The sequence below is a fragment of the Emydura macquarii genome, unplaced genomic scaffold (genome assembly GCF_026122565.2).
Source record: "Emydura macquarii macquarii isolate MOO-44397 ecotype Brisbane River unplaced genomic scaffold, CSIRO-AGI_Emac_v2 contig_295, whole genome shotgun sequence".
NCBI lineage: Eukaryota > Metazoa > Chordata > Testudines > Chelidae > Emydura > Emydura macquarii.
Genome location: NW_027130432.1, coordinates 3443492 through 3467508, shown reverse-complemented (window position 1 = coordinate 3467508; position 24017 = coordinate 3443492). Strand labels below are relative to the sequence as shown.

The 24017-nt window shown below is 41.0% G+C and overlaps 1 protein-coding gene across 1 annotated transcript in view; it reads right to left on the bottom strand.

Moving 5' to 3' along the window:
• Positions 1 to 24017, bottom strand: part of ADCY7 (adenylate cyclase 7) — a 61767-nt gene that overhangs the window by 22015 nt on the left and 15735 nt on the right. Inside the window, exons 5-13 of the mRNA XM_067550770.1 lie at positions 20451 to 20599; positions 19788 to 19899; positions 17416 to 17543; positions 15539 to 15697; positions 10680 to 10812; positions 6005 to 6190; positions 3324 to 3367; positions 2276 to 2329; positions 1643 to 1723 (exon numbers count right to left, since the gene is read on the bottom strand). Coding sequence (XP_067406871.1) covers positions 1643 to 1723; positions 2276 to 2329; positions 3324 to 3367; positions 6005 to 6190; positions 10680 to 10812; positions 15539 to 15697; positions 17416 to 17543; positions 19788 to 19899; positions 20451 to 20599 — 1046 coding nt within the window. The remainder of the gene's footprint in view (positions 1 to 1642; positions 1724 to 2275; positions 2330 to 3323; positions 3368 to 6004; positions 6191 to 10679; positions 10813 to 15538; positions 15698 to 17415; positions 17544 to 19787; positions 19900 to 20450; positions 20600 to 24017) is intronic.

Here is a 24017-nt window from a genome sequence, read left to right as displayed (position 1 = left end):
AGGAATCTCTATGCTATCATTCATTTTAAACTATATAGAGTACAGCCCTCATCCGGTTTTTACAGATATCCTGGGCCAACTGCAGTGATACTGCCTGGATTCATAATACTATTTAATATCAACATGACAAAATTGCAATGATTCTTACCCAATATGCCATGTCATGTACCGATGGAAAAGTCATAATTCGTTAACACTGATAAGCACGTTTATATGTATGTATCAGTTTTGTATTATGGGTTCTAAATATGTGTGATATATCTGTATCCAAAAACTTGTACTGTGCTACTAGGTTACACCCCCCACAGGCAGATTAGTGTCAGTACTGATGTCTCATGGAGGGCCAACACCTATACAATGAGCCCAGAGAGAAGACAGGGCAGCACCTCTGAGTCATCAGGACATGTAGGGAGGGACATGCCTGTGATCAAGGGGACTCTGCCAGTGCTTTTCCCTAGGCTGCTGTGAGCTTGTGTTTGAAACAAGCCACATGGAAGATCAAAGACTATAAAATGCAACTTCACCATTGCCAACATCGTGTCTTCATTCCTGCTTCCTACATCTCATCTACAACTGAATGCACTCATCTACAACTGAAGCTGTGAAACAAAGGACTGAGACCCATCCAGATAGTGGACGTACACCAGAGGAACGGTACAAGCCTGCAGACTCCACAGTTCTGCAGAGAATCTGATATATATGGACTTTAAAGTCATTTGTAGGTATCTGATTGCTTTGACCATTTAACATTTCTCTTCTTATTTGTTTCTTTCCTTTTGTAATAAACCTTTAGTTTTAATTACTAAAGGATTGGCTGCCAGAGTGGTATTTGGGGTAAGATCCAAACTAATATTGATCTGGCAATGTGACTGACCCTTTGGAGATCAGGAGAACATTTTGGTAAAAGGAATAGGGTTTAAATAACTTATCTCTTTACTGGACCCAGTTGCTGATAGGGAGCCAGAGACTGAATTGCAATAAAGGAGGCTGTGTATTTCTTGTTGTACCTTCTTGATAACCAGTGTGGGAAATCAGGAGCACTGTTTGTGACTGTTTGGGGAATTTAACGCAATGTTAGCCACCAGTCTGGGAGAATCTGCTCTCCTTTTGCAGCCTGCCCTGACCTTGGCATTTTCAGATGGGCTACCTGAGATACAGATAGGTCACACCTGCTATTAACACTGGTACTGCCTGGGAGACATATCACTGCAGTGCTCTCAACAGTAACCCATTTGCTCCTGACCTCTGCCTACATGTGTGCCCCAGCTGCCTCTGTTTTTACTATGTGGGAATGTGCTAGGACACTTAAAATGTAGCCTTGAACAACCGTATTGGACATTATCTGTTTCAGTTACAATTGCGTGTTTTCTCACAAATGAACTTTTTTCTGTAACCTGACTGAGAATTTCACAATGGAATTATATTATTAAGCTGCACTTTAACGCAGGAAAATTCCCATGGTACTCCAGTTAAAAACAAGCAAAAAGGCAAGCAAGCAAGCAAACCAAAAAAAAAGCCAAGACAGTGTTTTAGTCATATGCTATTTTTGCATCTAGTTTTCAAATTGAGAATGCAGGTTTTCTCTGGAGAAAAGCATAGCTGCTCTTAAAATCTAGAAAAACAATAAAAAAACATTACATACTTAGCTGAACTGAGACCCTCAATGGTCGACATCATTTCATCATAAGTATCTTCTTCCATCCTTCCCTTCTGAGATGTATTTCTAAATATATAGAAAGAGACACAAAAGCTATTCAGCATCAAATCAACGTGTGGCTTATTACTGTGATTTATTGCTATCCAGACCGCCAAAACATGCTGCAGAATATATGCACAGCATAGTTGTCACATACTGCTACTAATATTTATCACTGTCATTTAACTATTACAAATATCTTCAAAATAACAAAATGATCTCCAAAATAAACCCAAGAAACTATTTAAACAAATATAAATAATTGCAATGCTTTCTTACAGACTTAAGACAAACTCAGGTCTTATCAATGCAAAAATACAATTACCTTATGACAATTTTCTGAAAAATTTCAAACAAAACTTTTTAAAAACTATTGGGAACATTCTCAATTACGGCAAATATGAAAATCAAAAAAGGAATGGCACACACAAATTCCTCTAAAGTTACCCTCCCTCAGTACACAAACAGTATGTCACTTACTTTCCTGTAAAAAGATACGGAGTCAATGAGGCAATATTAGGCCTTCAGGTGTCCAAAGTGACAGAACAAGTACAGAATTAAAAGGAAAAAGGAACTCACTTATAGTTTACAAGTGAAGAGGGACATAACTGTTCTTGTTTAGATCCATGCAGACTAACACAGAGAGAGACACATTTAATGTAATACAACAGCTCTAGCAGATTAATTAGTAACAATTAAATTAATCATTCAAGACAAAAAATCATTTTGAAGGTAGCCTTGTGTCAAGCTGAAAAATTTTCCTAGATTTTCATAAATCTGAGAGGCCAAATTCTGTTGAGTCACAATGTATTAAAATGCAACTAATTTATGAAAAGGTTTAAAGGCTGGAGGCACACTCGTTATTCTTGAGAGACATTAGCTGCAAAATCCATTATTCAAAAAGAGTAGGCGCTAACTTATATAAAGAATAAGTGCAGGTAAGAAGTATCTTGAGATTAAATGCAACATTTAAAAACTGGACTTTACAAATTGTTCTATTAAAGATCAATATGAGGTCCACATATACAACCATGAGATATTTTAAAAGTCTCAGACAATCAGAATGATGAATATGCAATGATGTAATATGCAAACTGGAGAACAATACAATACCTTCATCTAGCAGCATACATATAAAGAAATGGCCAAAACTTGCTATTGTGAATGAGAATCAAGAGGAGGTGTAGAAGGACTGCCTGGAAAAATTCTGTCACTGACAGTTTTGTGGGATGACTATGTCATGCCAGAACATAAGTAGGGCAACCAGCAGGGAACAAGTAAATCATGCAGAGCTCAAAACTAGTTTGGGGGTTTACAGGCTCATATAACCACTGTATTTGATTTCGTTAAACACTTCTCCTGTAATTTAAAACCAAAGTTATTCTTCAACAAAGATCCAATATTCTTCTTACTAAACAGAAGCAGATACTGTGTATCTGAGACTGATCTAGAGTGAAAACTCTCTGGGGCAGGTATTGTTTTATTACTTCTTTGTACAGTGCCTGCCACAATAATTCCTCCTGCCAATGTAGGGGTTTTTTTTTTGTTTTTTTAATGAAGTCACATAATTACAGTATGTCAAGTTGTGATGGGACCACACAGTACATAACAACAGTGCTGGACTTACCTATCTGAAGTTCTTTGGCGACCTGTAGTATTCAAAGGTATCTCCTAAACAAGAAGTGGATTTGTGAGTGAGTTATACATTTCATAAACTGGAAAAATATTTTACATGTCGGGTCAGAGAAAGCTACTTAGACACAGTACCAATGGGAGGAAGTGACGACTCATACTGCAGCTCGTTGCTCCCCACTAGGCAAGCAGACACAGAGGAACTGGAGAGACGTTGTGTAAAGCATCACATGGTATTTGATTACCTATGAATTAGCTGACAGCAAGATGCATCTCTTTCATTTACTTTTCAGAGCCAGAAGATCAAAAGATTCAAACACCATCCCATAAGTTGGCCTGATACTCCATGTGAGGGGGAAAGGAGGATGCTGCAGAGTTAGAGATGCTATCCTTCAGAGAAGGCATTAAAGTGAGATCTTTTTTGGGTCTAGTGGATCCTCAGGTGAAAGTTAAGATCCAAAAAGGACAGAGGATAACCGTGATGCACTGGACAACATCACATCTCTCAGTAAGATGGTTCTGTCATCCAAAGCAGAGTGGGCTTAATGGCTGATTTATTTACTTACAGTCCCTGCACTGCCATGGCCCAGATTCAGCAAAGCATTTAAGCAATCAATTCAAATGAAGCTGGACATCAATGGAATTTACATATGTGCTTAAAGTTAGGTATGGACTTAATTACTTGGCAGAATCAGAGCCTAAATTGCTACCTTCAAAATCCTCTTTGAAATTTCAGGGGTATAAAAAGGAGAAGAATAAATCCTGTTTTATTCTTCACATTAGCACTGCCATGCTAGTTACGATGAAACAGGTTCCCATCGGGAAAAGCAGCAGTGGCCCACTCCAGACTGGTTCTACATTTTAAATTGATCCAGAAACTGAAGCTAGTGCAGGACATAACAATCCTCTTGTTACATGGTTAACCTTTCCATAGATCCCTGTGCTCCATGATCTGCACTGGCTTATTCATTTCTGGACTGACTTTATGGTGTGGTTATGTGATGACTAGTGTGTGTTGCCTTCCTGCTTCCTACTCCCTATCCCTGTTCCTGCTTTGTTTTCTGGTTCTTGCTCCCTGAGCTCTATGTTTCTGTTCCTGGTTACGGCTTTGTGTGTGCATAGTACTGGGTGTCCCTTGTTGCCATCACGTTATGCTTTGATGTACCCCACAAAAGTGTAGCAATCCAAAAACCACAAAAAAACAAAGCAAGACATGCAGGTAGGTTGTCAATCAAAACACATAACAACCATGAACTGAACAAAACATTATAACAATCTGAACAGCAGATATGTAGCAGCAGGCCTCGAGTAGTTGCACCCATCCAGCAATAAGCGTGCACACTGCCTTAAACAGCAACAGGAATGCTGAGTTCAGGGAACCGGAAGCAAAACAGGAAGGCAACACACACAAGTCATCAGAGGTTGCAACTTGTAAAGTCCTATGTGGCTTAGGACCCACCTTTTAGAGTGGGATGGGAAATGGTTTTCCCATCCCACAAGGATTTTCAAGACTTTGAGCAATTTTCCCACACCACATCAGGAGAAAAAATTTTGCAAACTGATAATCCAAAAAAAAAAAAAAAAAAAGAAAGAAATTCAAATGCAGTCAACCAAAACATTTCCTTTTGATTTTGACCTTTTAAAAAAAATTCTTGTGTGTTTTCATTGTGAAATTGTAGTTAATTTATACTAAGTACTTTCAAGCCAAAACCAAACCTGTTCATTTCAGAAAACGTTATAACAGGGACATTTCTATAATTTCAGAACTTCCCCCTCCCATCCCCCTGCTGATTTTTCCAAATCTGGAGATTTGTCCAAATTGGTTCGCTCCTGCAAACAGGTTTGGTTTTAAGAAATCTGCATTAAAAACATAAAAACTGTCAGACCATTTCTGAGCAGCTCTATCACCTATCTCAGAGCCTTCCTCTCCTTCCATAACATACTGCCACAGTTGAGATCAGCACAGGAACTTGAACTAGATCCCAGCTGCATTTAAAAAAAAAAAAAAAAAAAAGAGAGCGAGAGAGAGCGAGAGAGAAGGGGGGACGGGCTGACAGCAGGGCACTCTCCTTTAGGTCCCTATCTTCCAAAATGCACCTTTTCCCCCCTTGGTTTGAAATAGCCCAAGTTTGCTGCCCTTCAGGGTATGCTGCAATACTCACCTATTGTCTCTGGCTTTTAGGACGGAGGGAAGGGAAGGACTGTATAGGGCGACTGGATTATTTGTTCTCTTAAAAATGTTCTGCTGTCAAAACTTTTGCGTATTAGGAGCAATTGGATGATCTTATTTATTCTGCTAGATGTTTTAAATGTGTCACACAGGTGCCCAGAGGCTGGGATGGATGCTCTTAGATAGACTAGGTGACAACCATGAGGGTGGGAAATTGCCAGAAGGAAGAGGGATTTCAGATTTTGAGTTTCTAGGTTGCTAGTGGTGGTGTAAACTGCACGACACTACTGGACTCTGGCTATAGCTGGGAGTTCTATGATTGTACATGCAGGGTTTGCCAAGGATCCCTAATGTGTATGGAGAGGCATCCTTTGAGTGTTTCATACAAATCCAAATACATAAAACAACAACAAATCCAGCCAAGAAAACAATCTCAGGTTTTTTAATTCCCCATTATAGATGCAGCCTTGGAAAAAAAAAACAGAAAGTGTCAATCCAATCATCACCTTTCTTTGCCTCCCATTTGGAATGGAAGATTCACTGCTGACACTTTCTCTGTGGTTCAGGTGGGCAAAAGGCCTGGCTGCTCCCCAGGACTCCAGGTAACGTGTCATTCGGACAGAGGCTCGCATCTTCAACCCGTCATTCACTCGTGTTTTAGGCAGATGATTATTCAACGTACGCTGTTTAGACTAAAAGTAAAAAAACCACACACTTGCATATTAAAAAAACAAAACAAACACTGCACTCTGTGTGGCTTGTACCTTAGAGCCACACAACCTAGGTGACTACGTAGGACCTTGTTCTCCAGGGACATGACTCTACATAGATTAGCCAAAACACCATCTTTGATTCCTCATCCCCCGTCTTGTTTAATTCTAGTTTAAGCAAATGATGACAGAAACTGATTTGCACACTGCTTCAAGCTTTTATTAATCAATGAGACTGTGCAGGGATCACTTGATGATTGCCCTGTTCTGTTCATTCATTCATTGAAGCATCTGGCACCATTGGTCTGACCCAGCATGGCTGTTCTTAGGTTCATACGTTTATGTTCTTAAGGACTCTTGTGATTGTTTGGACGCTGAAAAAATAAATAGCACACAAATAACTTCACCTCCCCATAAAATGGTGGGTAAGGGGAGATTACATTCCCTTAGAAACGTTATGTATCTTTTTTAAAATAGCACATCTGACTCCTTTGTTGTATTTGTATACACCAAGTGCAAAAGTAGGTGTGTCTAGGTACGGTAATAAGTAGAAACCAAGCATGCAAGAGAAAAAGCAGATTGTTACTTATTCAACATTTCACAGAATTTCTAACTCGCAGTTGTTCACTGAACACACAATGTTATTTTGTTCACACTAATAAAGCATGATTATGGTCAGAAATGTGAAAAAGGCACCTTTCTTACCCAATAGAGCTGTCATTCATCTCTGTATATTTAGAATCCTATCTGCTTATCTTATTGACCAAGACAAAATTCTGCTCTCAGTTATACATGTACAACCTTCACAGAAATCAATGGCACTTGCACAAGCAGAACTAAGGATATAATTTAGAGCAGTGGTTCTCAACCCAGGGTATGTGTACCCCTGGGGGTACACAGAAGTCTTCCTGGAGGTACATCAACTCATCTAGATCTTTGCCTAGTTTTACAACAGGCTACATAAAAAGCACTAGCGAAATCAGTACAAGCTAAATTTTTATACAGACAATGACTTGTTTATACTGTTCTATATACCATAGTTTCTCAACCTGTAGTGTACGCAAGACACAGGCAGGGGTACCCGGAGAAAAACAGAGTGAAGGGGAGGTGGGCGGTAGTTGCTGACTTCTGGGGAAGCCAGGCAGCAGCAGCCTGCTTCCCACCCATTCCCAGCTGAGAGGCATGTGGCAGCCCCCGGCTTCTGGGGAAGGAGGGCGCTTCACGCCCAGTCACAGCTCCCATCTGGGAGGCAGGCAGCAGCCCCCCACTTCCGCCAGGTCCCAGCTCCCAGGTGGGAGCCTGGTGGCAGCCTCCTGTGTCTTGCGAGCTGGGCTCACAGCTGGATGGCAGCCACCCGTGCCCCAGCTCCGAGTTGAGGGACAGCCTCCAGTGCCCCAGCTCGAAAACAGGAGACAGCCCCCTGATCATATCCCTGGGTCCCAGCGGGCCTTCTCTGCCCCAGTTTGGATTGGGTGGCAGTTGTCCACCTCCTGGGCTGGCAACCAGGCAGCAGCCACCTGTAACTTGCCCAGGTGGCAGCACCCCTCCCCGGCTCAAAGCCCAGTGCCCAGAAAACGTGTCAATTTCACTGCTCTAGCTGAGCAGTGAAATTGTCAACTATGACAGCCCCAGATTTCACCAATTACCCTCTTTTCCTGTCTCTCTCTCACCCCTTCATCCTCTCAAATCTATGGTAAAAAATTTGGCATGGCGCTTTATATTCCCCCACATTGGCATGCCACTCAAAGCCTCCTAGCTTTGGCCAACATCACCTCTAGCCCAGGTACATACTTGAGCTGCACACCCCTGGTGTAAAGGTGGTAACACTACGCACACTGGATCTGACATCTGTCATATCACAGCCTTATATACTCAGCCCTTCTTCCAACGTAGGGCTCACATTAGTCTGTAAATATAAAATCCTATGGAATATTCAGTGTTGGGGTACTTATTAACATTTTCAGAAGGTAGGGGGTATCTGCTACTTAAAAGGTTGAGAAATACTGCTATATACTATATCAGTGGTTTTCAAACTGTGGGCGAATTCATTTTAATGGAGTCACCAGGGCCAGTGTTAGACTCGCTGGGGCCCAGAGCAGAAAGTTGAAGTCTGGGCCCCACCAGATTTAGCTGAAGCCCAAGTTTTTAAATGAGGTGAAACTTGGGGTATGCAAAACAAATCAGACTTCTGAAATGGGTACAGTAGTCTCGGAAGGTTGAGAACCACTTATTTAGAGCTATAGAAAAGGGAATTAGATTCTATTCTGGCTGAGATCTTAATTGTATACTAAATTTTAACTGCAGAATCTTTATTATAGATGATGTATAAGGGAGAAAGAACCCAACTTGGCTTTCAGATCTCAAGTGGAATTTTCAGGATTGGTAGTTTAGAAAACAAATTCAAAAATATACTTTCACTTGTGAACTGAGCAAATTTAACCTGAAACATCCTATGGTGCCATTCCCCCTTTTGCCCCCAACCCCAAATAACTTTTCAGAATACCAGTTTAACTGCACTCTGAGTGAGAGATCATAGGGAAGGAATCCTGGCTGAAAGATTCAGCCAATAAGACTACTCTAACCATGTGGTGAGAGAGAGACTTTTGCTTTAAGTTCACTTTGCTTGTTAAATTAGGTTTTAGGTTGCATTTTACCTTTCATTTAATCCCTTAAAATCTTTCTTTCTGTAGTTAATAAACTTATTCTATTGTTTTCTCTAAACCAGTGTGTTTGGACTGAAGTGTTTGGGAACCTCCACTTCAGATACCAAGGTTTGTACTATTAATAAAATTTTAATAAAAATAAATAAAATTTTAATAAAAATAAAGTTAATAAAATAAAAACCTATTAATAAAATAACGGACTTTCTAAGAGCTTGTATTGTCCAGGAGGGTACTGGCAGTACAAGACGCATATTTCTGGAGATAAGTCTTGGACTGGAAATTTGCTGGTGTCGCTCTGTAATATAATGCAGGAGTAGCTAGCTAAAGCACTCAGATAATACAGCTGGGAGTCATTTACATGCTAGAGGCTGTGTGTGAGCAGCCCAGGAGTGGTTGCTCTCATAGTAAAGCAGTATAAAAAGGTACCCATTTAACAGATAGAATTAAGAAAAATGAAGAGCAATAGGGACTTAAAAACAAGCAACAGGGATGGAGGGAGACAAGAAAGAGGGTGGGCTGCTAGCAGGTTTAGAGAGTTTCTGATGGATGCTCTAAGTGTCTGTGTGCTCTGGGCTTACTATTAATTTTTCTTAATTCTATCTGTTAAATAGGAATTTAATAGCACACTACAACACCTCAGTATGTTTAGTGTTTGAAAAATGGCTTCCAGGGCTATTGTCGCAGAATATAGAAATGAGGGCATTATACACTGAGGTTATATAAAGCATCCTAGATAGGAAGTCTAATCAAAACAACACAGCAGAAAATACAATCTTCTTCAGAGTCTCCACTACCTGAGCCACAGAACTTCTATCAGGGAACATAAGAAGAGCAACAGCTGGGTTTGAACAAGAACACAGCTTTCATATTTCCTAGGGCGGGGTCCTCATAAACAATGAAGGATCAGGTGTACCAGTGAATAAGGTCTGTGTACAAGAAAACTCTACAGAAACTGGACTCTAGGTATATTACTTCCATGAACAAAATGGCAAATGTTCACTCACAGTCATCCATGCAAACAGTTCATGACCATTTTGCTATCTTAGGTGGATACCAGAATCATAGTGAACTATTGAGGAAGGGCTGATGGTGGATAAGCCCCAGCTTGGAGTTAATTCAGAGCTTAATCACACTAGAGAACTCTTGTAGAGTTGGATGTACTTTTCCACTTCTGGCATCAGAGGAGGATTGAGGAAGGCTTTAAAGAAGAGAAAGGATCTCTGTGGGGCAGACAATCTCAGTAGTTAACAAGTACGCACGTGTGACAATCACTTTCGAACATCCCTTTCTGGGGACAGCGGTGATAAATGAATGTTTAATATTTGGCTATACTCTTTACTGAGGCATCTGTGGTGAAGCTCCTAGTATGTCAGATGCTGAATGCTATTTAAAACATGCTTTCCTACAGAAAGCTTGCTTTAGGAGCTTCAGATATTAGTGCGATTGACTTTATTGCAAAGCTTTTCCTTTGCAACTCAGGATTAATTATATAGTTTGCATAAAGCTATAGCCTTTCTCCATAAACTGGTTCGCATAACACTCACCCATCAAATAACAGATAAGCAAGTATTTCTGTCCCTCTCAAGTGGCTGGAACACGTAAGACATTTATAAGTCTGCTACTGCCATCAAGCTAATGGACTTTTAACCTCAAGCAGTACAGGTGCATAATTTTAGATCCAGAGCTGCATTCAAAACACACAAATGGCCCATACATTGCCCTTCACACACACTTTAATTATATTCCTGTACTAAAACATATTCACACTCACACACACGTGTATATATATTTTAAATGTACACACATACCCTTGGGTCAATCACCAAGTAGGTTTTGATGTTCATTGCTTTAAGGTATGAGTCTCTCAGGTGTCCATTCCCTTCTTCCACTTCGTAAGCTTTGCCCAGGTGATTTAGTGTTGCTTCAGTGATGTGTACCCGACTAGAATGAGGAAAAAGAACAAAGGCCTAAACATTATGGAAAGGTCAGTTCAAGCAACTCATTTACATTTCAGTGGCCACCATTGAACTTCTGTGCTTTTCAACAGCCTTGGCTGCCGACTCCAGGATCCTGCCAGCAGTTCACACAGTACTGCTTATTTGTAATCCTTCATTGTACATTTACACAATACAACTTTATTTGTGTTGCGTCTTTCATACAGTGTGTATCCGAAAACACTTCCTAGTACTAAATAATACAGTTATTATATGAAAGTAAATAGCAGAGGGATGGAGAAATTAAGAGGTACAGGCAAGGTAGAAGAAATATCTTCAATGAAGGTTTGATGACTGACAAGACATTGGCAAAGAGACACAGGAAGGTGGTTCCAGATGAGAAGAGCGTCAGGGAACGCACATGCACAAAACGGGAGTGAGGCTGTGTGGAGGGATGAATCCAGTGCTAGACATGCAGAGGGAATATCAGCAAACTGGGCTGGAGCAAATCCATGGTAGGTTTAACAACAAGGAGGGCCATTCTGAACATGTACGTTTTCTGAAGAGAGCAATCAGAAGCACAGCAGCAACAGTGCAGGTCTCCTAACAGGATCTATTAATACCCCCCCCCCATGCATTCATTCTGATCACACATGCCTCGTCTTGAATATTTCATTACACTCGGTAATCACACAGAATCAGGTGTTTGTACAATCCCTTTCTATGGAATTGATCAATAAAAGAAATTCTGAATAATTAAATGTGTTAATATAATAAAATAATAATTAAAGATCCTCTCACTTATATACCTCTCTACAGCTGTAGATTTACAAGTGCTTTACCCTATTTTATAGATGGAGTAATTTAGGCAGAGAGAGGTTAAATAATCTGCCCATGGTCACACAATGAATCAGCTACAGAACTGGGAAGAGAACCAAGTCACTGACTTATAAAATGGAATTTGTGAGAGGGTACTGATGGCTTACCTACCTGATTACGGCAAGAAAGGTTAATGGCAGATCCCCCCTCCCTTTCCCTGCACATATACTCAATGAAAGACAAATCAGGTAGGGTCAGAGATGGCTGACCAATCAGATTCCCTAGGAAGAAAGGTAGCTCTTTGGGAGTCAGTAGATGAGAATCCCTGGGGTGGGGAGGGTGCTGAATTCCAGTCCTCACTGCACCTTAGTCCCACAGCAACTGGAGAGGTTTCTGTTTTGTTTACTGGCAACTGGACTAAGCGGCTATTTTGTTGCAATTGTTACCTCACCTGAACCATTTCACCAGTCTATGGGAACTTTCTAAAAAGAAATGTTATCAGATGCCCTAAATCATTATTTGTTTTCAATAGCAATTGTAAAATGCTAGGTGACGCCGCAAAATTAACTGGAGCTTATTTAGAGACGGTCACCCATTCAGCAAATTCTTTAGGGATTTTCAAATATACTGGACCCACTCAAGTGCAACATCTGTTAGATAGTATCTTGATTCAAGCGTTTGCTCAGCTGCATATTATGATTAACAGCATCAGGTGCTTTTTTTAAGTCTATACACTAAATGAAGCACACTTCAGACCTTGATGCAAGCATATCTTCTCTCCTTCACTTAAACTTAAACCGAGTGATAGAGTAAACATCAGTATCATAAAGGACATATTGTTTATAAGATTAAAATTAGCAAGTCACAAGAGGTGGTCAAAAAATAAAGAGTTTTTCTAAATATTTAGAAACAAGAAAGGAAATATTTCTTCAATTTCTGAAATGATTAAGGGAGCTTTATTTGCTCAGGGATGTTATTTGAGCCTCACTGAAAAAGGTACAGGCATACAATGCCAACTGCTACCTCAATGCCATTTTTGGTCATTGCCATAAGAGGGTAAATATATACTGTGCCCCGCCTTGTCCAGCCGTGAAGACAACAAGGTTACTCACAGTAAGGATTGCAGGGCTGGGCCTAAACTGGTAAACGTTGTTTAAGTCAGCCTGTTCTTCAGATGAACATAAAAAGCTATTAAGCTAAATTACAATAAAAGTGGCATTTCAAAGGATACACTAAAACACTTTCTGATCTTTCAGACACATGCAGAAATGGTCATCAGTAATCAGTTCAGCAACACCAAATGCTTTTAAAAAAATTGTTCAGAAGCACAGAAAAGAAGTGACGTCACATTACTATAGCACAAATAACTCTGCTCTGTTAAAAGCTCACATTTCCATTAAAAATGGCTAGTTAGGTGCACATCAATAAAGTCTTTTGGGGCGCATTTGTACAGGGACACTGAAAATTGAGGCCTATAAAAAAATTTTCACCATTAAACTAATAACTGAATACACCTTCAGATAATTTGCAAAGGCTATTACATTGTGGCAAGAAAAAAAAATCAGATAGCAAAACAAAACACCACATCCTACAGTGAAAAGGACAAAGATCAGCAGTTTTAAATATAGGTCTGTTACAGTATGGGGTTTTCCAAAGTGCTCAGTGTTGGCCTAGCAGCTCCCAAAGAAATAAAACTTCCACTGACTTCAGTGACAGCAAGCGTAACCAGCACTGTGCGCTTGTGGAAATCCCATCCACACGGTATTCTCTTCACAGGAGCTGTGTAACAAGCAGCCTCCCTGTGAAGCCAGCCACATAATCCCTGTGAGTCTAGCAGTGTGAATTTTGAAACAGATGACAACCCCGCGCTAGGCATACATAGGAAGTGCAATATTACAGTATACTGTTTCAGCACTAGCAGGCCAATCTAAACCAGTCATGACCGTAAACAGATAATTAAATATAAGCATGTAGAAGGGAAAAGGGTAATCAAAGCTTTATAATGTGATTATGGTCCTAAAATTTACAGTAAAAATGCATCCACTTGCTCCTTCACTGTTTTAGAGTCATACTAGCTTGCTTTACAGACCAAAAAAAAAAAATCTTTACTACTCTGCACTCCGGTTAACATTGCAGTCAACATGGCATGAGCAGTGTGCTGGATTCCACTGCGTCACTACCAGAACGGGTAATCAACCACTTTACTTTACTTTCTGGCTCAACAACCTTCATCAGTAAACAATTCAACTTTCAGTTCCCCTGCTGAATCTGCAAGGTTCTCCACTAATAAACCCATCTTCTTACCTTAAACTGAGCAAATTGTAGTCACTGAGGCAGATGGTAACAAGGAACCAACCCTCAAGACCAAGCTGTGCCGTAAGGTTTAAGGATTTAAATGGCAACCACAGATTTATATAATTGTCTTTCCACAAAACATTGTTAGCTCTGCATAAGCTATAAAAGCCCCTGGAAAAATTACAGAATCATTTGGGGTGGAAGAGGGAAGGGACAGAATCAGCTTCCTTGTTCCTATAAAGACTGGAAAAATAGGTTTCTTTGCTAAATCCTGTCCACAGAGCTCTACCTCTGAAAGCAGCATCTATAAAGTATCATTATGTTGTGATATCACAATGTAATTTACAAGACTAGAACCTCCTGAAAGTGTCTTTAGATTACACACGGGCATCTGACTCAAGGTAATAAAACTGCTGTTCCAATCCAGCATTGCAGACAGAGGTAGCATCATTCATTGGCTAGGATGCTGGCTGAGAGCCAGGAGACCAGGCTTTCATTCCTAGCTCTGCCACTGACCTGCTGTGTAGTTTGGACAGGTTGCTTCACTTTCTCATGCCTTTGTTTCCCCTTCAACCTTGGTTTGTCTTGGTGGTTTAGACTTCAAACTCTTTTGCGTAGGGCATGTCTCTTACTACACGTATGTAGAAAGCCCAGCACAAAGGGGCTCAGAACTCCGTTGAGCTTGGAGATACTACCATAATTCACATAATTAATCATACGAGTGTGTGCAAGCCCAGGACATCTTTTTTTGTTTTTAAACAGAATTTTGGCAATTTTATAATCACAATTTCAATTATTACATATACTGCAACATAGAAAAATACTAAGTTGCTATTCTTTCTGAATAAGGGAAGTATTAAACAGTTGTGTTTTAAAGAATATTTGCATTTCATGTTATTTTTAGTATTTAAGATAGGCAGCTTGGACCAGTGGAGAGCGCACTGGACTGGGAATCAGTAAACCTCGGTTCTATTCCCAAAACCCCCACTGCCATTCTGAGTGACATGAGGCATGTCACTTTACGCCTCTGCCTCAGTTTCACCATCTATACAAGTTATATAAACATAATTACCACTTTCCTTTATAAAGCACTCTGTGATCTATAGATGAAAAGTGCTACACACATAAGTATTATTATTATAGACGAATTACACACAAACCTACTGTTTATACATCGTACAGCTGCTTTTGTATCTTGGGTTTCTGGATCTCTCTCGAAATAAATCACTCACACTTGATTTAGATCAACAGAAACTACTAAGCAAACATACAGTCTAGTATTGCCTACAGAAGCTGTGGATGTCTTTTTATCTAAATTTACAAACACAGCTATAATATATCTTTTTTGTACAACTTGAATCAAGTCAGTCATCATATATTCTACCAAACAGTTTCAGAGATGCAAAAATATAAGAAGCATTCGCTCACAGATCACAGTTCTATAATTCAAATGAGAAATTATCTAAATATCTGAAGTGGGACAGACATTTTTGACCATTTCAAACCTCCATTATTTAAAATTAGTGCAGCAGCACAGTTAGGATTCCAGTCCCAAGTGTCACAAATAACAAAAACTATCATTATGGAACTGAAGCAACACTCAAAGGAAATAGTCTTACCCAGGTATTCCTGAAGATTCCATACGATTAGCTAAAGAAACATCATGAGACCACACATCATACTGCCATTTCCGAAGTCCAATCACGCCACAAAGCACATTTCCAGAATGGATACCGACTCTCATACTGATGTCTACTCCAGTGGCTTCTTTCACTTGCCTTGGGGGAAGAGAGAAGGGGGAAAAAAAAAAATCAGAGGATAAGCTATCTGCCCCAGATATATACATTACTTACCAAGGTTTGATTTCCTCCGCTCACTGGAAAGCAGATGTGAAACTCAGAATTGATTAAGATAGCAGGAAACAAATGTGGTGATATATTACAAGTATTCAAAACTTTATGGAGATTTCCTCTGATCTGTGATCTGAAGCTTTTCTAATTTTATTGCATAGAATAATACCATTACTATAGTCCCCCAAATAAAGGGTAGACAAATCAAGGGTAGATTGATTCTCAGCTGATGGCACAGGGATTCAGAACAGCAATTTATTTTGCATTAAAGATTAGAATATACACAAGGCTCAGTTTCCTACAGAAAATAAACAGGAACTGAGGGTGGGATTTTCAAAAGCATTAGGAAGTGGTCAAACTCTGTTCCTACTGAAGTCAATGGGTACAAATTTAGGTGATTTCTTTAGCTATCCCTTGCACTGTCTCAGCTAAAATAGATAATAAAGGAGAATTAAATCCTAGCTAGGAATTTAAATGTAATTTACATATAAACAAACCATTCTGTGGTTATTTGGATGTTAGGCTGCTGCTAGAGGTTACATTTTGTGAAGTGTTGGTATTTGTGCTCGGGATAACAACAGTGGTAGGTGAAGATCTCATGGCAGTATTTGAGAGAGTTGGCAGTAACTTCAGTGTCCTAGCCAACTTTATTCTCTTTCATATGAGCAACAACATAGTTTAATGACTTTCACTATTGAAATTGAAGCCTGAACCTGAGTTGTTGCTAGCATGTAATAAGCAGTCAATCCATTCACAATGTATAACCTTACAGCATTACAGAAATCCACATTATTATGGGGATGGAACCACACCTTTGCATTACCCCTTGAGACCTGACCCTGCATTCTTTGTGCACCCAAATCTACATTCCTTCTGCACCTAAGAAATGCAAGATCAGGCCTGGTACACTACCCTCTACTACTCCTCAATATATTTTGGGCGCTAAGCAATATAAATAATAAAAGGTACAGTGACCGCTCTAGATATGTGGAAACAACTTTTTTAAAACAAAAATTGGCTTGTCTACACAGCACTGTCGAAGTGCATTAGGAGGACTGTGATTTGTAAAGCACTCTGATGTGTTGTACTCTAACTGCCCTGTGTGGATCCTGCTGGCATGCTCTAAAAAGTGTCTAATTCATGTTCATGTAGTCCTGCCAGCATAATGCCCCTCTAATGCACTTTGCTGCACCATGTAGAAAAGCACAAAGGAATATAAACAAAGTCAAGTAGACTTTATGCAATTTTTGGTTTTATGGATTTATGATAAACCATGTACAACTAAAAATAATAAATGGGCCTCAAAGTATTTCATTCAGTATTTTATTCTCTTCTCATTTCATCTCCTTCCTACATAAGCTATGGAGACCCATGATGTTCTGCTCTCATTATATATATTTTGTGCATAGAAAAGAAGCTGGACCCATTTTGACTTGACACATGCAAAATGAAATATCATAAGTGATATATTAGTTAATCAATGCACTCTAGACTGTCCACACAAAAGACTAAGAATGACATTATCCAATGGCTTCATGACCGTTTAAAAAAAAAAAAAAAAAAAAATCCCAGCCCTACATTTCTAAGCTGCTTGTTTATTTTCTGCATGTCTATCGGTTAAAAAGTTCTTTTTACACAGTACATACTTTATAGCTTCACACATGTCAAGTCCCATTTTCACACAGTTCCGGGCATGAACTGGTAAGGACACAGGTAGTCCTGAGACACAGTAATAACAGTCTCCCAAAATTTTTATTCTCATGCATTCATTTTCCTGCAAAACAATGAGAAACAAATATAACACGAAAAAAACACTGCTAATATGCATTAGAATGCACTCAGAATACACAGCACAGAACATACCACTTGTTAATATCATTCTGAAAGGCCCCCATTTAATCCTGGTTGAAGCAACAAAACTATTTCCCTCTTCCTACATTTGAAACTCAAAGAGGTTTGTTAGTTATGTTTCTTGTTACCTGCTTCACTCATCAGTATTACTGAAATAAATCATAAATAAAATTAAAGCCAGAAAGAAGTCAGTGAGACAGCTTTATTAGTCATAGGGTTAGGTTACTTCCATTATGTGGTCCTGCATAATTGTCATGGAATTTAGTTCCAGTGGGACAAAATCTGCTTGTCTCCCATTTTACCATAGTTTTTCCATAAACTAGAAGCCAACAATAAATTACTTGCCCTGACAAACATTTTGCAAGGCTGCTCAAATTTTGATTATTTTTGCATTTCTTTGTGAAATTAAAATCATTCCTGTTTTCATGACATTTTTTGCACCATTTTGTAAGAAAACTGGTTTTGCTTCAAAAATATCAAAAATTGATTTGGAAATCTTTGGGCTGCCACGTTACTAGTCTCACAAAACGTCACCAAACAGCAGGGTGATTTACTGTTTTGAATGGAAACAGGCAAAATAACATTGGGGAAACATTAATCAAAACATTCCCACAATTTTGTTAAGTCCAAAATATGTATTTATTTAGATGAACCCTCCTATCTACAGATGCTAACCGCAGGATACAGTGTAACCTATATAATATACTAGCAAATTTGAGATTTATTTTTGTATTAAATTTCATAAAAATAATTATACTGCATTATAAAGGCGATTCAGCTCTTACCTTTTCTGTACCTAAAGAACCGTCACAAACAATGCCCATAGGCATCCTGTCAATTCATTTTCACAAAAAAAAACTATTTTTATCTAACTCCTCCTGCAGCATACATTGCCAATGAAATTGAAACAACAGTTTTATCAAGCCATGTGTTCATACGAGTTGACATACAACAATACAGCTGTAATAAGAAAATTAACATGACCCCCTTATTCTCCAGAGCTTGTGAAGCTCTAATTGCAACTCAACTCCCAGAAATACTATACGAAAAATTAGAAGTGTGGGAAAAGATAATTTATTATTTACAATGCTTTTACCATGTATTTATGATATTACAGCACAAGTGATACTGTACATTTAACAATCTAATTTGCCCATATTGATCACAATTTAATAATTACTTTGTTAAGGAGTCTCCGGTTTCTATTATTTATAGCATAACAACGCAATACTTTAACAATAACATAATTCCCTAGTCTACAATTTACAAATTCTCCTTCTTACTTCCTGGAAATTTTAGAACTTTACAAAGTAAATGAGATTTTTCCAACCCCATTACATTTTTCTAATTGTGCTGCAGTTTGTTGCAAATACTGAAATATGCTCAAGTTTATAAGCCAAACCAAGATCTTTTAAAAAATAAAAAATCAAGCATTGGGAATTCTGAAAGCCAGGTTTTGGTTTTTCCTTATTCTTCTTCAATAATAGATTTCTAGAACCAGAACTTGGCTGGCATTTACCTCTTGTACATCACAGGACACAATAAAATACAGCTTTACTCTTCTGAAGCTGCATTAACTCCATAACACTAATAATAGGAAAATCATTAGATAGGACTCTGAACTGCCTTTCCCCCAGTCTAGGACAAGTAGATGCAAGTGGCATAACTTAAAGGAGTTGCCAGAGTTACCAGGACAGCAAACCCGTGGAGATGCCAGAGCTAGCTGGGAACATAGCAGTTCCTAGGCACGTAAAGCTCATTCTATGCTACAGTCTTAAGTTCTGGCCATCAGAGCGTTAGCTATCACGTATGTAAATAAAGAGGTGCTTATTTATCAACTATGCAAATTAGGGCAAGAAATAATTTGTGGTATAAATTAGCCTGGTTTTATACTATAAACTCTCCTCCTAGCACTTCAATAGCTTCCCCTGTTCTTTTAGAGATTTTTAAATCAATTTTGCCTTTTCCTGGGATATTTTATTAGCTTGAAAGTGAGGCCAGGCAGACTCTTCAGCGGATACGTCCTACCTTGTGCTTTGCATAACCAGACTTCCCAAATGCAGGAGTACTAACTCCTAGGAGCTCGGCCTTCTGGGAACTGCAGCAAGTTAGTTGTTTTCCAACAGTGGCATTTACCCACATTCACATAATGTAGTGCAACACCTACCTTTGCAATTTGATCAAACTTCCCAAAGAGTTCATTCAGCATCATCACCAGCTCTTTCGGAGAGCAGTCACTAGCCAGACGAGTGAATCCTACAATGTCCGCATACAGGATGCTGGACAAGGACAAAGTATTTAGTCACATTTTAATTATCTTTGTCTTCTAATAAAAATATGGGCATTTAATTGCAGTGTGCTTCAATACTAAAGCATATCTAACAGAATCTCTCTCTCTCCTCCCTCCTCCTCCTCCAGAAATGACTTTAATGGGCAATGTGTTTGGAGTTTTTTTTCAATTTAAGTTTAAAATACAGCATAGTGGTCTAGGGCGCACAGTCTTCAATTAAGCTCACTTTGGCATGAAAGCACATAAAAAAACTGACTTTAATCAATTGACTTGTGGATTTGGACAAGTAAAGAGGGCAATTAATTGGGGTTTTTCGTCATTTCAGTGAAGAAAAGAAATCCCAAATCTAGCAAAATAACTTCAAACTAGTTCTCTTCTCTCCTCTCACCTTGGTACATGTGCTCAGAGCATCTGAACATAAACTCTTCATTCAAACTGCCTGATCCCAACCAGGATACTTTTTACCATCAGTAAATAAACCAAGTATTAAAAGACAGGAGCATGTCTTAATGCAATCATTTGTCAAGTTTCTTTACTTACCTAACATTTTGATGTCTTTTCACATACAAACTATGGAAGTTGTTATCATGCATTTGCCTATCATCATTAGTTTCCTTCAGTCGCTCTATGATGGCTAGTTTCATTCCCATTGAGATATGAGCCGGCAGTATAGATAAAAGCAAGCTCTCCTAAGAAGGAAAAAAGATTTAATAAAAAGTTATTTGAAATGCTCTCTTAGGAATCTTAGTGTTTTAGAAAATTAGTGAGGGGAAGAAAAAAAAGACATCTCCTTATTCAGCAGTTTCTGAGTGCTGCAGCTCAAGCTTTTAATAAAGGATCCTTTTTTTTAATCTCAAAATGAGAGTTATGAGTGTTTGTATTTTTTTTAAATATTACATGTACCTCAAGTTACCAGTTTGAGATTATCCTGCCTGAATGCAACAAGTTAAACCAAAAGAGACTGTAGGCTCCGGCACCCCCTGGAGACCTGCATACATGCTGCGGTATATGAGGCACTGATGTCCCTATGCCTCCTCAGTTCCTTCTTGCCGTCAACTTTGACAGCGGGGAGTCAACTCTGACAGGGGTCATGGAATGGACATGAGGACACATTTAGCAGAAAAACAGTTACAAGGTAAGTAACGGTCTTTTCTTCTTCGAGTGCTCGCTCATGTCCATTCCATTGCAGGTGACTTGCAAGCAGCACCTTGGAGGCGGGTTTGGAGTTCATAGGTTGGTTGACTGCAGCACCACCCTACCAATTCTGGCTTCATCCCTAGCCTGTTGCACAATGGCATAGTGGGATGTAAAGGTATGAACCGACGACCATGTAGCAGCTTTGCGTATGTCCTGCATAGGCACCCGTGCCAAAAATGCTGCAGAAGACACCTGCGCTCTGGTGGAGTGAGCTGTGACATTACCCAGAAGCAGAACCTTTGCCTGCTCATAGCAGAAGCGTATGCAGGCGGTTATCCAGGAGGAGATTCGTTGCAACAAGACAGGTAAACCTTTCATCTTTTCAGCCACCACCATCAGGCTCCTGCTACTCATCAGCACAGTCCGCACCTGAGATGAGCAAGCTTGTTCCTCCAAGCTCAGCCATTCAGCCTCCACGCTGTCAAGTGGAGAGACTCCAGGTCCAGGTGCAGAAGGTGCCCCTGGTCCTGGGAAAGTAGGTCGTGCCACCTTGTTAGCTCCAGGCAATCGACAGCTCCAGGAGCGTCATGAACCAGTGCTGCCTGGGCCACGCAGGTGCAGTAAGGATGACCCTCGCCTTCTCTTTCTTGATCCTTAATAGGACCTTCTGTATTAACGAAATGGGAGGGAAAGTGTACAGCAGCCCACCCAACCAGGGAATGAGGAAGGCGTCCGACATGGCCCCCTCGTCCTGCCCCTGAAAGGCGCAAAACTGGCTGCACTTCTTGTTGACCTTGGAGGCGAAGAGATCCACTCGGGGAAACCCCCACCTCCGGAAGATCATGTTGGCGACTGATAGGTGGAGAGACCACTCATGGGAAGGTTCAAAGGACATGCTGAGCCAATCCGCTGTGGCATTCGTGATACCAGGGAAGTGAGAGGCCATCGGTGAAAATCATGGCCTATGGCCAGATTCCAGAGACCCACCGCCTCTAGACAGAGGACTGAGGAACGAGCCCCGCTCTGTCTGTTGATATACATTGCGGTGGTGTTGTCCGTTGGGGACAAGAAGGGAAGGAATACCGCGCATGCTAGGCAGATCACTCGAAGCTCTCTTATGTTTATGTGGAGCCCCTGGTCCTCTTCCGACTAGGTCCCCTGGGTACTGTGACCAGAGCTGATGTGCACCCCCACTCAGGTCCGAAACATCTGACACTAGAGTCATTGCGGGGCCCCTGTCTGCAAAGGGCATTCCCTCCATCACCGTTCATGGATCCAACCACCATTCTAGGGAGGCCAGGATGCATGGGGACACCGTGACAACCCTGTCCACAGGGTGTCTGCTCAGGGTGTAAGCGGTGTAGCTGAAGCGGTCTGAGATTCAGGTGGGCATGGCAGAGCACATAGGTGCACACTGCCACATGGCCCAGTAGCTGCAGGAAGACTCATGTCATTTTAAGGGGCAGGCATGGAGATACCTGATCAGGCTGGACATGGCCTCAAACCGGGCCTATGTCAGGAACACTCTGGCCTGCACTGAGTCGAGAACTGCCTCGATGAACTTTATCCTTTGCACAGGCACGAGAGTAGACTTCTGCTCGTTTACTAAGAGGCCCAGCCTGTGACAGGTGGCTCGCACAAGGTCCAGACTGGCTTGGGCCTGAGCCTTCAAACTGCCTCTGATTAACCAGTTGTCCAGATATGGGTAGGTCTGTACCCCTCAACGCCTGAGATAAATAGCCACCACTGCCATGCACTTTGTGAACACCCTTGGGGCTGACGACAGGCCAAATGAGAGGGCTGTAAACTGGTAGTGAGAACCCCCCACCACAAACCTGAGGAATCTTCTGTGACCCAGAAAGATCGATATGTGAAAATATGCGTCCTTCAAATCGAGGGTAGCATACCAGTCTCCTGGATCCAGGGAGGGGATAATAGAGGCCAGGAAAACCATGTGGAATTTTTGCCTTCTCATGTACCTGTTTAGGCCGCACAGGTCCAAAATGGGCCTGAGACCCGCTTTGGCCTCCGGGATGAGCGTAGCAACCCATTTCGCAGAGAGGTACCTCGGGGGTCCGGTAAGGTGTGCAGCCACTGGGGGGAGGTTTTCCCCTTGATGCAGGCGCTCTACCCTGTGCCCTTTCCGTCCGCGCCAATGGGGTGTGTGGGTAGGGCAGGGCTAACAAGTCGGCCGCTGCCTGAAGCGCCTCCAGCGTCGACTGCATCACAAGATGTAGCAGTCCCCTTCCACATGCTGGAGACAGGAGACGCTCTGCAGACCGGCTCACAGTCCTGGGCAAAACCTGCCCCTGCGGGGGTTGTTCGGCGCACTGGCTCTGAGCTATCCTAGAGCTCGACTCCACGTCCTTAGATCTCTTCTGCGCAGGGGAGCAGTCGTCTGCCTGTCATTGGTTTCTGGGCTTCTTCCTTGGTGAAGAGGAAGCCTGGTGCCACGATGAAGTCGGTGCCGGCGGAGCACTCTGCACCAACCTGGTGCTCGGTGCCAAAAGGGAGCGGGACGGTTCTGATGCCGGTCTCTGTGCCACCTCTATTAACAAGGCCTTCAGATGGATATCTCGGTCCTTTTGAGTTCTCAGTCTGAACGCCTTGCAGATGCGGCACTTGTCCTTTCGATGAGACTCCCCACGGCACTTTAAGCAGTCTTCGTGGGGGTCGCTAATCAAGAAGGCCTTCCTGCAGGATTTACAAGGCTTAAAGCCCAGAGATCGGGGCATACTCCGACGCTGTGTGGCGCTCCCTAACGGGACTACCTTATCAACTACAACAACAGTAACTAACAACTATCTAAACAACTACTTAACAAGTACTTATAAAACGAAAGGCTACAGCTAAGAGAGACTCGCGGACGCAAGCAAGAACACAGTTCCAATAACCGCCAGTGGAGGAAATAAGGAACTGAGGGGGTGTAGGGCCGGCAGCACCTTATATAACATGGCATGTGCGCGGGGC